Source organism: Empidonax traillii, unplaced genomic scaffold (assembly GCF_003031625.1).
Source record: "Empidonax traillii isolate 1590-97213 ecotype Southwest subspecies unplaced genomic scaffold, ASM303162v1 scaffold93:size1158651, whole genome shotgun sequence".
Taxonomy (NCBI): Eukaryota; Metazoa; Chordata; class Aves; order Passeriformes; family Tyrannidae; genus Empidonax; species Empidonax traillii.
The window spans coordinates 243,595-256,741 of NW_020955286.1; the positions used below are offsets into that span (position 1 = coordinate 243,595).

At 38.2% G+C, this 13,147-nt stretch overlaps 1 protein-coding gene across 2 annotated transcripts in view; it reads left to right on the plus strand.

Moving 5' to 3' along the window:
• Nucleotides 1-229: 229 nt before the first annotated feature.
• ZNF106 (zinc finger protein 106) overlaps nt 230-13,147 on the plus strand; it is a 39,049-nt gene continuing 26,131 nt past the window's right edge. For both annotated transcript variants that reach the window (XM_027881689.1, XM_027881690.1), the window contains exons 1-3: nt 230-342; nt 8,186-8,271; nt 9,533-9,594. In XM_027881689.1, coding sequence (XP_027737490.1) covers nt 8,218-8,271; nt 9,533-9,594 — 116 coding nt within the window. In that variant the 5' untranslated portion in view covers nt 230-342; nt 8,186-8,217. The remainder of the gene's footprint in view (nt 343-8,185; nt 8,272-9,532; nt 9,595-13,147) is intronic.

Sequence of the window (13,147 nt, forward strand, 5' to 3'; positions counted from 1 at the left end):
TATTTACACACAACAGCAGAAGCGTCACTACGGTTGCGAAATGCCCGCAGCCGGCCGCGCTGCCGCCGCCCTCGCCGCGGAGCTCCCGCGCCGCAGGGACTGCAGTTCCCGGCAGGCCCCGCGGGCACACAGCCGTGCCTCCCGGCGTGCAGCGGGGCTGCCCGTCCAGCCGGCCCATTGGCTGGGCGGGAGGTGTCCCCGCCCCGCGGCGCGCGCGGGTCTGGCGGGGCGGGCTCGGCGCGGGTCGGCGCGGGCGGCGGGGCCGGGGCGGTCGGGCAGGGCCTCCGCGCGGCCGCAGGGCCATGGGCTGCCGGGCCGCTCCCCTGGCCGGGGGTGCGAGCTGTGAGTACCGGGGCTGCGCGGGGCAGAGGGCTCGGGGAGCGCTGGGGCGGCGGCGGTCGGTGGTGGTGGGGTTCGCTCCGGTTCTGGCGGAGGGGGCGGCCTGGGGAAGGGGGGGACAATGTGGCCAGTCCGGCCTGGAGAGGCTGCGACAGCGAGGATCTGCCTTGGGGCGGGCGTGCTCCTTGTTTTGTCTGGTGAGCATCCTGTAGTGCTGCAGTGATCCCTGAACTTTGTTATCTTGCCAAACGCGAGGTTTATTAGAGCAGAATCTCTGTTACAGATGTGGAGCTGCTGTGCGGTCTCTTCGTACCTGCCAGAAGCGTTTCCAGGGATGAACTGTGGCTTTGAGTAGAACTGCTTAGTTACCTTCCTCATAGCATGCAGCTAAAAAACGTGTCGAAGTAAAAGCATGTATGAATGTGGTGATAAGCATCTAGTAGCCTAAAAGGACTGGGATTGATAGTGTGAAACAAGCCTTAATTGTACGATGAAACATGAGGTATCATGTGATCATTCATCTTTGCAAGCGGGGTAGTTCATATGCAGACTTACATTAAGAGCTGTTCAGGATTGCTTATGAACTTAGTTTGTAAAAGTTTATGAAACATGGGATAGCAGTGGCATTGATGATTGAAGTTTATATCTCAGTATAAATAGTAGTATCCTCATTGATAATGGTTTGGTTAAAATGTCCTCTTGCAAGTAAAAATTTTCCTTTTTCCCCTTCCCTCCTTGCTGAAGTCCAGCTTTAATGAACAAATGGGTTCTGAGGCACAACCTGAGAGCAAAGAGGATTGAGGTTTGCGGGACTTTGTTTTCAAAATGAGTTCCTGGGTCTGCATTTCCTATATGTTTGCTGGTTATTGCTCTTCTTTTGTTATTTGCTACTTCTTTTAGTTAAGTCTCAATTACTGCATTAAGCTAACTGACTGTTTTGCTGAACTCATAGATCCTAGTCTTAAAAAACAAACAAACAAACAAACAAAAAATCCAAACATATTTTAGCCTTCTAAAAATTTGGTTAATAGCTTTGCTGAAGTTTGAAAGCTGCACTGCAATATTTGGGATTACTACTGCAGGCTCTAAGGGCCAATATGATGTGGCTCTTCTTGTCTTGGAAAATAGATTCCTATCCTGAAGTCTCTTCCATTAAAGGCAACTCTATTAGCTTTTTTTTTAAGTCTTTGCTTAACTTCAGCTGAACTGGCTATACAAGGCAGCTGCATTTGCACCACTGTGTATGTTCCACTAATGGCTGATTTTTGAATATAAAGGTAGTTAAATAGGTGCTATGTTCTGGCATATTCAATTTGGAACAAGTCCTTAGTTTTAGCTGAATTGTGTTTGTCTGTTACTTGAGTCAGTTTGGTTGCTGTGACTAGTCTTTGGGTACCTTCTAGTCCACATGTCCAAAAATGCCACACATTTGTAGAGATGTCAGGTAAAGGCATCTTTATGCAGGACTGTAAATGCAGTGAAAGGAATAACAACAACCGTGATCCTCCAAATACGTATCCAAATTGTGTATAGAGGTTCTACGACTTGTAGATAACTTTATCTAGGTAAAATGAAGGTATTTTTCCATCGTTTTTCTTTCCACTTTATCTTGTAAAAGCAAAATTCATAAGATATTGGTAATCAAATTTAAATTTGTTCAGAATCACATTTAAATTGTGTAAGCTATTCTTAGCATCTGTCTGATCGTCGTCTTCCGTGAACTCTGCCACCAGATGGTGTTATAAGATTTGAGGTGTTGTCGAGCTCATTCTATCAAAGTAAGAGGATACTGTGCATTGCAAGTAACTTCTTTGTTTTTATAAAAGTGTTTTTCATATTTTTAGTTTTGGATTTTTTTCGTCAAGTCCTAGACTATTTTACATTTTGATCCTAAGATGATGGAACTGCTATTATTCAGCCTGGGACAAACTGCATTACAGAGATGGAATAATTTAGACAGATCCCTGTCTTTCTATTACCGGGCCATGAATGACTGCTATCTTAATGTTTAGGATCCTTAACTTGAATTTTCTTGACATGAAAGATCCTCATACTGAAGAGTGACCTGGCTACCTTGGTTCAAGCACCTCAGATCACTCTCCAGTGGTTTTCCATACTCTGTAATGACAGTATAAATAGAGGAAGCCCAGTTAGAGACTGAATGCTCTCCCTACTTGTTCTTTTGTGTCAATATAGATCTTCCTTAGGAAGCCTGAGTTATTTTGACAAGGCCAGGTACCTGCTTCTGTGGAACTGCAATAGGTAGGATGTATAGAGTAGTCTGTTTTGATGTGGCTTCTGCATCCCTGTGCTGAACTTCTAATCAGTGAAAGAGACATTTCCTTCCTTAGAAAGGAAAAAAAGAAAAAGATACAGCTAAACATTACAGAAATAAGTGTTAAATTAAGTATCTGGTATTTGTCATTTGTAAGGATGTCTGTATGTTGAAGACCCTTTACAAAGTGACTCAAAGTTACCAGAATAAGCTGGTAATGTGAATTCTCTTGTAAATCAGCAAAATATTTAAATCGGTTGGGTTATTTTTCCCACATCCTGTAGGTCACTGTGTTGCTTCGTAGTAAGACTTTGTCTCAGTAATTTTCAGTTATGGTTGAGGCTGTAACAGTAGTAGGGGTAGGAGAATTCCCCTCTCCAAACAGTGGTTGTAGGGATCTTAGATGGAGTACTACGTCCAGTTTTTAGGAATTCTTCAAAGTGCTTTGGGCAATTTGGAAAGAGGAACAGCAATTTTAATAGACTCAAGCAATGTGATGTCTGAGGAAAACGTCTGAAGAAAATGAGTTTTCATATGCCTTAAAACAAACTGGGAGTATAGGGGAAAACAACCTTTCCAGGTATATGCATTTTAGGTGTTCTAAGTGACAGCATACATCAGTAATGCTGAACAGCACTCAATTCCAATTAGGACAGAGTATATTCCTGAATATTCTAGTGAGTAAAAAGCTGTTGTGATAGCAATAAGGCATTTACTTTCACTAAGGAGAAATTATCTTGATTTACAGCAAGGAAAACTTAGTTCAGATATTAAGAAATTGTTAGCATTACTATGTATAGGGAATCAGAAAGATTGCAATTCGACTATGTCTTAAAGTGTATATATACTTCTGGTCTGTGTCCTGTTCTTAGTTTTACATTAAATAAAAATAGAAGTCAGTGAAAACTCGGTGTTCATGGCAGGTGTTCCTGTGCCTGCGCTGGTCTGTTTAAGGTATTTCTCCGCAGTGTTCTTATCTCCAGCATATTTCCCTGTGTGTTGTGAAAAAAAACAGCCATACTCGTGGGATAGTGTTCAAACAGTTTCTGCTAGATGTTTTCTAGCCTGGTTAGTAGAGTAAATTTTATTGCTTTTAACAGGAACCTAAAGAACTTCGACCTGTGAGCTAAGTCTTCTGGCTCAATGTCAACACAGCTGAACACTCAACTGCCCAGTTATAGCATTTGCTGTGCTGCTTCAGTGCTAAGGGGTCTAGTGCACCCTCAGTCTGTCACATGGATGAAATTTAATCTTGGAAAGCAGGGAGAAATTTACCTTAAAAGTTTGGCTTCTAACTACTGGTATGTAATGTAGTTAGTTCCTTTGCCACATTTTAAGAAAACTAAACTTGTGACAGAGTAGTTTGTACAGTGCATGATAGCGTGTTGAAGAAGAATAATGCTGTTAGTCCTGACTTAACTTTAGTCCTTCAGTTTCTCTATTGATTGGGTTAGGCTGAACAGATCAGCATCATGGAAGGAAGGTTAAAGCACCTCCCACGTGTGCCCCAGAAGTAGGGTTAAAGTAATTAGTAAAATTAGGAATACTAACATAGTGAATTCAGATGCCTTGAGGGCAACAAATCTGGGAAGAAAAGATAGTGTGTGAATGTTGCTGCTTTATTCTGTGTAAATTCTGCTTGAAGTGATGAAATTTGAGCAAAGGCCTCTGTATTATTAGTATTACTATTCTACAACTCAGCTGTTACCTGTCCAATTGGTTGCTGCAGGACAGAAGTCACTAAGGCAATAGGAATGACACCACTTTGAGGTGCTGAGGAACATGTTCCTAGAGAATGTTCTGCACGGTGAACTTGTAGACTCCTGTTCTTCTCAAGTCTTGCATTTCCACTGCTGTCTGTAAGGACATGCGGCATTTAGGCAGGCCCTTAGACACGCCAGCTGATCTCTTTGAAGCCTCTTGAGGATTTCTAGGCAGCTGGAATGCCAGGCTGCCTGCCCCACTCCATGGCACTTGTGGCTTTATATAGTCAGACTGTTCAGCCACTAATCTGTAGCAGATTTAATCTTGACGTACATTTTTAATGTATGTTATCCGGTAAGATTGAATAACTGTGGACAAATGAATGTTGTTGCAGGAAGTGGTCTAATGCCTTATTTTCTTTGTAGACTATTTTTACTTGTGAGAATTGTTCTCCAAAATCCCTGTAGCAGACTTACTTAATTTAATTAAAACTCTGTGGTGTTTCCAAAGCTCTGTGCAAGTGCAGGCTTTGAGCAAGTTGCATTTATATCAAGTTGTAAAATAAACACATAAAAAATTGCCCACTGAACAGTTTCATTCCCTCAAAATAGAAAGTTGCTGTAACATCTCATTTGTTTTCAAGTCTCTACATTTTGCTGTTGACATGTGTTTCTCTCCTATGTTGTTTTGGGGTCTTCTGTGGCAAAACCTTATCTTTGCTTGCAGTTGTCTAATTTTTTAGAGTAGCTCATATTTCTGCTCAGGTTCCTTGAAAAGTAGTTTCCTATGTTATACAGCAAGTTGGTGATTTCAAAAGCGTGAAGTGTTAAATCTGATAAAAGCTAGAAGGTTACTTATATTAAAAGTTTGTGAGTCCTTGGTGCTGCTAAGAATTCAAGTGCCTGCATTATCTAGAGAAAGCTCTGTTTCTGAAGTTTCTCGGTGTGAAAGTTTTGCAGTTGGACAGAGCAATATATGAGGAGATGAAACGCTATCAGTGACTACACGGCTCAAAAACTGTTTGATTCTTGTTGATTTTGCGTAGTGACTGAGGAAATACCATGGATTTATTATGTGATTGGAAGTTCTTTTACAGTGAAATTGAAGTACTTAATTAAAGTGAGCCATGGGTTTTATAGCAGGATTTGAGAGAAAGCTAAGAATCATGTGAGGTGGTTTAAACCTATGTAACACAGTAAATCAAGAGGTGGTCTAGAAATAGGATGTGTCTATGTTCTCCCAGTCCCTGTAGCATCTACTGAATCTCTACTTGAGTCCATGCCTCTGAGGGCTTCTCTCTTTAGAGATGAAAGTTCCCTTTTCATAGTGACATCCAATAGCATTTGAATTCCATTAGTATTTTTAGTACTCTGTCATAAGTAATGCCCAGTTGATTGGGCAGTTAGCCAAAAACTCTTCCTGTAATCGTGTATAGTTACTATATGTTTTAATTAGCCAAAACAGGTGTAACGTTAGCTCTGCTGGTGAAGCTTTTAAATGTTACGTGCTAACTGGCCCGCTTTTCCTGATTTAAGTCCCATGCTGCTTTCGCTCTTGTGCAGAATGAATTCTGTAAATACTTGAGTAATCTTGAATAAGATCCTGAACACATGTAGGGCATTATTCCACTAAACTACAAAGTAGTGCTAGTGAAGGATGCTGGGGGAGTACCGAGTATTTTAATACAAAAGGAAGTGTCTGAAATTGGTGCAAGGATTAGCAGTCTTGCTTTTCATGAGTACATCCTTACTAATTGCATTAAAACAGCTTTCCTATGTTGGATAGGCATCTAAATCTTTGTCACTTCTGTATGATCAGTAACAATTCCCTTAGATCTGTTGCAGCTGCACAGATCTGTGTGTAAACAGTATGTTGATGATGTGCTGCTTTACTCACCTAATAACTTAATGGAAAATCATGAGGCCTCAATATCTCATTTTCTCTTACTTACTAGCTTTAACTTTCCTTAACTGCCGTGTCACCTGGCATATGTTTAAAACCAAGTTATGCTTTTTATGTGTGCTTTTAAAACAACTTGGTCCAAAACAAAGTACTTCTGTATCTTGACCTCCTATGAAGGCACGTGCTTTTGTATGCATATCACTGATACCAAATGAATTTATACTAATGTTCTACATGGCTAGGCTGGTGCAAACTTCTGAATGATCTTATACTTTTTTTGGGGGTGATTTGTCAAAATTAATGGCTGTTACTAATGATTCAAATACATCAGGTACCAATGTGATGAAGCTGAAAAGTGCTTATTTAAACACTGTCAGGTATTTCACTGAGGACTGAATCTCCTGTTGTATTATAAGTGTATTTGTTTTGGTATGATGATATGGAATTTTATTAGGAAGGAAATTCTATGTTGTCTAAAGGTGCAAAGGCTATTGCACCTCTCAGTTCCTTCCCCTTTAAGCTGGACAGATGCTGGTGCAAACCTTAACTGTAAATGGCCATGCAGATCCGGAGGTAAAGAGTTACTTGTCAAAGAATTACCATTTGGACTTAGAGGAGTGTGGTTTTACTTGGTGATTTTTGTTTGTTTACAGTCAGAAGGTACCACTGAATGTCAGAGCTGCTTTAACTCTAGGTAATCTGGATTTGGTAAGAATCCAGTTCTTGGCCTTTGCTCACAGCTTCTGGTGATCTGGAGGTTTTGATGCCCCTGATACAGAAGGTCGATGTTAAATAATAAGAATTAACTGTGGAGAAGAGCTGTTGAAGAAGGCTCTTGCAGTTTAAGTTTGATGGTATTAGCAAAGTTAGCTCTGAATTTGCCTACTATGAGATAGCAAAACTTAAGAGGATTTGTATTTTTATGTAGTAGGAAAAAGGTACATTTGTTTTCAGTTTAGGAACTGCGGAACTGCCTCTGCCAAGTCAATAAAAATTGACAATAATGCTCAATCATTTTGCATTTTAGTATATTTTAAGAGAAAGAAAAAGGAAAAGATTGTACCCTGTTATTTAAACAGACATGCCTGGCTTTGTATTATAACTTAGACAGTTACGTATCTCTCTAATTTAATTGGTCTCCTGATGAGTTAAACACTGTGATAAAATACGTATGGCATTTAATTTGACCTGCTGCTGCTTTCGTTTGCATACATGCAAGTATTAAGTAGATCAGTATTAAAATGCTTAATAATCTGGTGCAAAGTTTTGAATAATCTTGTACTGTTGGGAAAATTAATAGGTTTTAGTAATGATTCAAACACATAGGGTACCCAAGCAGAGCATGGTGTTAGAGAATGTATCTTAAAATGCTGTCTAAATCGAGTATTTCAGTACATGATAATGCATAGTTCTTACAGAGGCTAATGAGAAAAATACAGAGTTAAATCATGTTAGGTGTTATGGTGAATAAATGGATTGATAAGCCTTGAAGGCTGGTGGTCTTTGATATCATGAACGGCCTTTGTTTCATTTTCCTTAAATATCTTCATTGAGCCCTCCTGTGTACCAGAATGAAGATCTGAGTTTGCCTTGCTTGGTTTCCCCAATTCCTCATCTCCTTGTCATCATCCTAGTTAAAAAAGTGCTTTGTAAATCTGATTTAAGTAGCTGAGAGGATTCCTACAGATCTCTGCTCATAGAATGAGTGCCATATCTTGGAGGACAAGGAACAAAATGAAAGAAAGGGAAAGCTACTTTTTGTAATAGATGTTTTAGATGACTATTCAAAACCGCCTTATCTTTTTAGAAGAATACTGACTATGCACGAGAGGTGTGTGTTTTCTTAAAGAAGCTTGGCACAAGTGTTTTCATGAATAGGAACATTTTTTACTTTCCTTAGTAAAATGGATTAATGACAAAAGTCATCCTGAATACTGGTTATTTTTGTATTATTTTTATTTGCAGGTATTGGATAAGATCTTTCCAGAGTAATAAGCATGGTTCGGCAACGAAAATGTGTATTATGTCACATTGTGTACAACTCAAAAAAGGTAAATAATCAATGCTTTACATGTATCAGTAGATACTAATATGAAACACGTATGAGAAATGCTTCCATTGTAAAATTGTGCGAAGAGCAGTTTGCATCTACCACATATATATTGCTCTTGGTCTATTGCGAAGAATATCTTTGCATGTGCTTTGGAGTATCTTGAAATAAGCTGAGTAATATGCTTGATTCTGAATGCTAAATATGATGAGGTCTTTGAGGTTTTTGTATTATTTTATAAAGATGCTAAAGTGAAAAACACAGTCATTTTGCTGTAAATTGTGGTATGTTGGGAATAGCGTAATATACAATTTATTTCAATTCCCTTTGGGAAGTCTGTGTTTCCATATGAAAGGACAAAGTGGAATTGTATATCACAACATGTATTTTTCATTAATGAATCGGTGTGGTGTGCATCTTCTGCATATTGTGCCAAGTCTGAGTGTCTCTTAGTAGACCTTTACATATTGCTTAGCCACATGGCACGTGGAGATGTTACAAATGGCAGTGTTAATTCACACAAGTCTTCAGTGTCGAAGATGTTCCTTTCCCTTTGCAGATGGGATTTCAAGGGCTAAAAAGGATGGTGATTAGTATCTGTTCTTTGAAGATTTGCAAACACTTTGGGTCAAACACCAAAAGTTCAATGTTCTGAACTGCTTCTTTTTGCTGAACAATGAATGTTCTTGCTCTTCCAGCAACTCCCTTTTGGGAATTAATTATAGCAGCACTGCAGTACATGGATCAAGGTTGCTGTAAACAACAAACTGACATGTTCTGTACATCTCAGTTTCTAAAGTGCATCTAGCAGAGCAAAATAGTATGTGATGATGAAATTACAGCTGTATTATTCTACAAATACAGAGAAAATGCTCAGATTGCTCAGGAAAAGTGTTGTGATTCTGAAGAGTGGTATCAATGAGACTTTTCATTGAAATTACTATCAACAGTAATTTGTCAAAAATCAGTCTAATAAGCTTTACTACATGCATTGTTATTCATCTTTCTTCTGGAATTCTGCTTTGCTTGTGTTGAATGTTAAGGATTCCTGTGTGTCCTTCCTCAGGAAGGCTGACATATAAGTTCCTGAAAGCATGCCTACTGGTGCTTTCACAAGCACAGAAACAGGCATGGCAACTGCTGCAGCCCTGTAGGAGTAGAGTACACCTTTGTGTAAGGCAGGAGACTTCTCAAAAGTGAGCTTTTCACATATAATATTACCGTTTTGTTTTGACCAATTTTATTTTTTTCCCATGTTGAAGGAGATGGAAGAACACATGAGAAGCATGCTTCACCACAGAGAACTTGAAAACCTGAAGGGAAGGTATGAGAACAATCTTGCATCCTTCCTCTCTGTGCATTTAGTCTGTCATTCCCTGGAAGAGCTCAAGACCTATTTTCCATACCAGCAGAACTGCACAATTTATGTTTATGTATCACTTGATAGGATGCTTTGTCATAAAGCTGGCAATGAACACATTCTCTTCATGTGTTCTCTTAATGTCTCTCAGGAACTCAGGAGGCAAACAGAAAAGCTCTCCTGCATTTCTTGGACTGCAGTGAAATAAAATGACTTTATTCTAGGCGGTTTCATGCTTGGTTTCTTGGAAGCACTAGAATTCTGCCTTTGGCAAAATCATCAACACTGGTATTTTTCTTTTTAAAATGTTGTGGGGATTTTTAAGTTTTCAATGATGTAGAAACAGATTTTAATCTTTTAAAGCACTGTGAGAAGACTGGTATCTGCTTCAGTGACTGCCTTGTCATTTGATGTCCTGTTGCATGGTTAAGGGATTTTACCATGGTGGATGGTGTTTTCTTTCTGGTTTCCTTGATTTTATTTGCAACTTTTGGAAAGTAGAAAGAGGGAGTTAAGGGATATTCAAATATCATCCTAATAATATGGAATCAAGTTGCAACCAGAGTATACTTAAAAGCATTTTCAAGTGTGTGGGTTTTGACATAGCCAGAGAGAATTAAATACTATCAAATACCTAAGTATTTGATCTACAGATCTAATTTTTAATCATCTTGCAGCACAAACTTTATATGGAAATGATAAATCTGTTTTAAACACCTTTTAAAGGACTAAGAAGTAATCCTCTTTTCAACTCTTAAAGGTGTGGAAGATTCATCGTGTGATGATACGTGTCTTATACCCAGGGAAGGTAGATTTCTTCTGTTCACATGCAAACTTCTCATCCATGTAGCTTTTCTTCTCTTATTTGGTGTAAGATGAGAACAGCTGTTAGGGCTCCAGGTCTTTTTTTAAAGATTTAACAGTTAAAGAAAGGCTGAGTGTATTTAAGACTGATTCTATACTATGATAGATATTAACACCAATGTACATATGATATGCCAGGTTGAATTCTAGGAAAACTCCTTAACTGTTTTATTTTATGATGTTTCAGGACAAGGAAGTTAGAAACTCCCTTCTCTTCATGAGCTTTTTATGTGCAAAGCATATATGTAGCTGCAGAAAGTTTTCTATATTTTATATTACTGTTGTGTATAATTTCTAAGTATTGCTGTAGTTTGTCTAAATCAACACCTTAAAATTTTTTTTTTTGTTAAGACTTGCAGCAAAATCTGTAGCATATGTGTGTGCCTTCGTACATCTACTTACATTTCAAATTCTCTCTCTAAAATAAAAAAACCCAACTGATTGCAGGACAGTAAGTAAAAAGATACTGCTTACCTTGAAGTGCATATTAGCTGTCAGTAAATAACCTCTGTTGTCTAATCTCTACTTATTTTTAATATCTAATTAATTTCTCTGGGTCTTCATAGCAAGTTAGGAAGCTGCGAAAAGAACTTCCATCTTCAGAATCTCCATCATTGGCTTGTTCTTAGGCAGGGACAATAAAAATAGTTAAATATATGGGAAGGGAAAATAATCTTTCCCTCTTGAAATATAATTTCATTTAGTTGGATTCAGAAGATCTTCATGTCCAGATTAACAAAGTTGTTCTTGTGTCACATTGAGGAAAATGTATGAAAGCAGCTTTTTGGAAGTTATTTAAATTCTTTTCAAATAAAAATTGAACTTTGTAAAGATTGAAGGCATAAAAATAATAAATACCTGACATTCCACATCCTCTATATTTTTTTTCCTCTTCTGCCATTACTATCCCTTGCTTAGCCCTACAATTCATGTGGGTTTTTATTCTGAATTTGGCTACTTAGTTGAAAAGAATATAGAACAAAACAAAAAAAAAACCCAGATAATTTTGTTTCCTTCTCTACATTGCCCCACACAATGGGGTCTTGGGAGCTAGACACGTTCTGCAAATGTGGCTGGGATCAAATGCATCACAGCAGTTGAGATCTGTTCTGTTGAGCATGAAAAGGATTTGTTCTGTTAATGAACCGTTAGATGAGTTTGCTCTGAAACCAGAATGTTTTCTACACTAGAAGCTTTTAGGCTTCTGGTCAGCTAACTTGAAGAACATTTTTTAATTTATTTTTTTTGAAGTTTAGTTTATGGCTCTTAAAGGTATTACTAGTTTCTAGGAGTTATGTTGTGTGCCAATAATCTGACAATTTTTGATTTTCCATTTCCAGAAGACTGATCCTAAGTTAAATTTGTTTCATCATCATTACATGTTGTGCTACTAATCTGTCTTCATTGCTTTTCAGAAGAATACTTGGAAGGAAGACTTTTGTTCTCAAAATAATGATCTTAATTTTTCATGGTGCAAGCAGCAGCCTTGTTTTCCCCTCTGCCTCTTCTTCTTCCCATTTAAGTTTAGTTAGAAGTCTCTTAAGAGTCTTTTACAGACTTGTTAAGCAAAAACTACTTTAAGTAGAAAATGTGAAGGACAAGCAACAGCCTCATGAGTGTGGCTGAATTGCATAACAGAGGATAATACCATTAAAGTGTGCATAGTATCAGCATCTCACTGCCTTCAATTTCAATATCCAACTAGAAGTCACTTTTTAGACTTCCTGTGTGGAGAGGTAAAGGAAATACACACATTGATTCATGCTTTTTTCCTTTTAATTTAGTAATCTCAGGGGCTAGAATAGCTTCCTGAAATATTTTAAGGCTCTTCTCCTTTCTTGAAGTCTTACTCCATATGATATATAAGGAGAATTGGATGCCAAGTACAAAGCTGTAGCGTATTTAGGTTTTGTTTGCTTTTAATTGAAAGGAAAATAATGCTCTTATATGAGGAACATTGAGTCTACAGTCTAAAGTACACATCCAGTAAATAAAGCTCTTGGCTGCTTTTATGTTGAGAACACTTCTGTCATGTTTACCTCAAACTTCTTTTGGCTGCCTTGTTGAACAACTAAGATTGTGTGGTGGTCCTGTCTGGTAGGGGAATGTGTAGACATGATCAGTGCGTATCATGGAGTGTGCTAATTCTGCTGGTATTAGTGGAGATAAGGAAAGAAAAGAACTGAAGGAAATCTAAATTTTCTTAAGTGAACTCCTAGCCAATTCATTTTCAATTAAAGCAGTTGGTCATAGAGAAAAAAATAGTGTTGTTTTTTCTTTGGGCTCATGCAGATGAACAGCAGTCAGAGAAGTCTAGGCATTAGCCACCTGAATCTTTTCAGATTGTCAGTTGGTACAAGAACCACAGCTTTGTAATTAGTAACTTAGAAGTTAGAGGTGATAGAAACATTCTTTGTCCTCAGTCCAGCTGCTAAATCACTGGCTTTGTCCAAAGTAAATACAACTTTGCATTTATTTAGTTAGTCTTTAAATGAGGGTGATAAAAGTTTTATGAAAGAATTGAAACACTGGTCTTATGAAGGATGTGGATTGTTCTCTAAAACCTAATTAGTACCACTGGGGTGTATTTCTTGTTGAAATGTGCTGATTGAAATTATGTAAAAAGAATATAGTTTACAACTTTGTGTCCTGA